At 57.2% G+C, this 2186-nt stretch overlaps 1 protein-coding gene across 1 annotated transcript in view; it reads left to right on the forward strand.

The window, feature by feature from the left end:
• The window catches only part of LOC104467588 (sodium-dependent neutral amino acid transporter SLC6A17-like), a gene marked incomplete at its 3' end in the record, with an annotated part of 6807 nt that extends 4759 nt beyond the window's left edge, over positions 1-2048 (forward strand). The window contains exons 4-5 of the mRNA XM_010081417.1: positions 675-862; positions 1894-2048. Of these exons, the coding sequence (XP_010079719.1) occupies positions 675-862; positions 1894-2048 (343 nt within the window). The remainder of the gene's footprint in view (positions 1-674; positions 863-1893) is intronic.
• Between the last annotated feature and the right edge of the window lie 138 nt (positions 2049-2186).

The following is a 2186-nucleotide window of genomic DNA, read 5'->3' on the forward strand; positions in this document are numbered from 1 at the left end:
GCCACTGGCGTGGGGGGGAGGCTTGGCTGGAAGGGAGCAGTTCCCAAGGAAAGGGGGCTGTAGGACACTGAGGACCCCCAACATCTGTAGCAATCACAGGCTGGGGACACTGGAGGTTGAGGTGTCTCCTGGGGCACTGGGTCCTCTCCGGTCCTGATGACTCGATTGTACGGAGATGTTTCCCTTGGGATGGACGAGTCTCTCCCAGGTTCCCCCCTCAAGGTCTGTCCCCATGGATGTGATTTGACGCCAGTTTGGGGATCCAGAGTGTGGGTCTCAAGGCCACCTCAGTGCTCGGGGCCAGGATGTGACCCAGAACCATGGTGGGAGGCAGCGAGAGCCAGGCAGGGCTCACCTGGCTGCTCCATCAGTGCCCAGCCGGGACCCTGATGGAGCTAATGGTGTTCAATAGCATCTGAGCATCTCCTTGGGACACCCTCAGAGGTTTTATAGCAAATTCAAATGCCTCTCCATGTATTTATCGTCTTATTTTCACCTGCCAATGGCTTTCTGTCCCATCTTTTCTTTTTCCTGATGAAAATGAGCCCCATTAATTCCTGTCCCTTAGTTTCCAGCTGGCTCCAGCAGGTCTTTGACATTAATTGATGTCCATCCCCTAAGAGATGATGGGTGACCCTTCCCCAGCCCCCTCACGCTCTCCTGCCTCTGCTCGCTTGCAGTTGTGGAGACCGAATGCGAGAGGAGCTCGGCCACCACCTACTTCTGGTACCGGGAGACCTTGGACATCTCCAACTCCATCTCAGAGAGTGGGGGGCTCAACTGGAAGATGACCCTGTGTCTGCTGGTGGCCTGGAGCCTTGTTCTCTTGGCCATGATCAAAGGCATCCAGTCCTCGGGGAAGGTGGGTATCGGTGGCCACCTGAGCCTGGCTGGGCTCTGTCCTCGAGGCAGGAACCTCCCATCTGGACCACACTCTCCTGTCCTGGGGGATGCTGTGTCCCCTGGGACGCTCAGACTTGTCCCAGAGCTTGGGAGATCTCCAGGGGGATCCAGAATAAGATCAGAAGGGGATGTAGGGAAGAGGTTTAGTCCATCTGATGCCTGCAGCAATGGCCCAAGGCTCAGCCACATCACTGGCCAAATCATCTGCCCAGCCCTGGCGTTGGGGGCCGTCAGCTGTCTGATCCCCTGATGCACGCCGTCTCGATGGACGCTCGTAGGATGTAGGGATGAGAGCTGAGCCCCCCTTTGTGGGGGAAGCACTGTGACTCTGGGCAGGAGAAGCAGGGCAGGGAGAAGCTCTGGGAGCAGGATGCTGTGTTGATGTTCCAAGCAAGGCTGTGCAAGTGGTGGGGTCAGATGCAGAAGGGTATGGTCACCTGGGACGCTTGGACATCTCTCTCCAGCTGTGCTCTGCAAAACATCTGGTGTGTTAGCAGCCAGCAAAGGGCGATAAAATCCCTGCCCCGCAGCCCCAAGAGCAGGGGATGGAGGTGAGCTGCAGAAGCAGGACCATGGCAGCAGATCTTTGCCCAGGGTGAAGTCCCATCCCCATCGGCTCGTTGGGATGCTCGGGCTGCCTGTGGCCCCGGGCAGGTGCTGGGGAAGGGGGTGGAGGAGGGCAGAGATGTCCTTCCCTCGAGCTCCCAAACAATTTGTGTTTCAGGGGTTTTTCTGAGTCAACACCAGCATCTTCACATTCAGCAGCCCCAACAGGTTTTTCTTTTTTAAGTGTGTCCAAGCACTTTGCAAACCCACCTGAGCTTCAGCAACGTGCCACATCCTGCCCTGCCTGGGGAGCAGACCTCATTTTGGGGAGGGGAGCCCTCCCTTCTCATGCCTGTTGAGCTGTCCGTGGGTCGGATGGGGTGCTGGCTGAGCTCAGCAGGTGGTAAATGAGATTTTGCCCGTCTTGCACCCCTCTCGCCCCAGGTGATGTACTTCAGCTCGCTCTTCCCCTACGTGGTGCTGGTTTGCTTCTTGGTGCGGGGACTTCTGCTGCGCGGGGCGGTGGATGGGATCATGCACATGTTCACACCCAAGGTAAGGGTCTCCAAGCCCAGCAGAAGCAGCAGGTTCTCCTTGAGGCCGGTCATACCCTATATTTTCCCTTATGCTCCCCATGCCAAGAAACAGAGAACCAACCTCAAACCACCCCAGAGATCCTTAGAAATCATCAGGATGGGCCAGCAGCACCCTAAATATGGGCCAGGACAGCCAAGAGC

This window comes from Pterocles gutturalis, unplaced genomic scaffold, assembly GCF_000699245.1.
Source record: "Pterocles gutturalis isolate BGI_N339 unplaced genomic scaffold, ASM69924v1 scaffold25554, whole genome shotgun sequence".
Classification (NCBI taxonomy): domain Eukaryota; kingdom Metazoa; phylum Chordata; class Aves; order Pterocliformes; family Pteroclidae; genus Pterocles; species Pterocles gutturalis.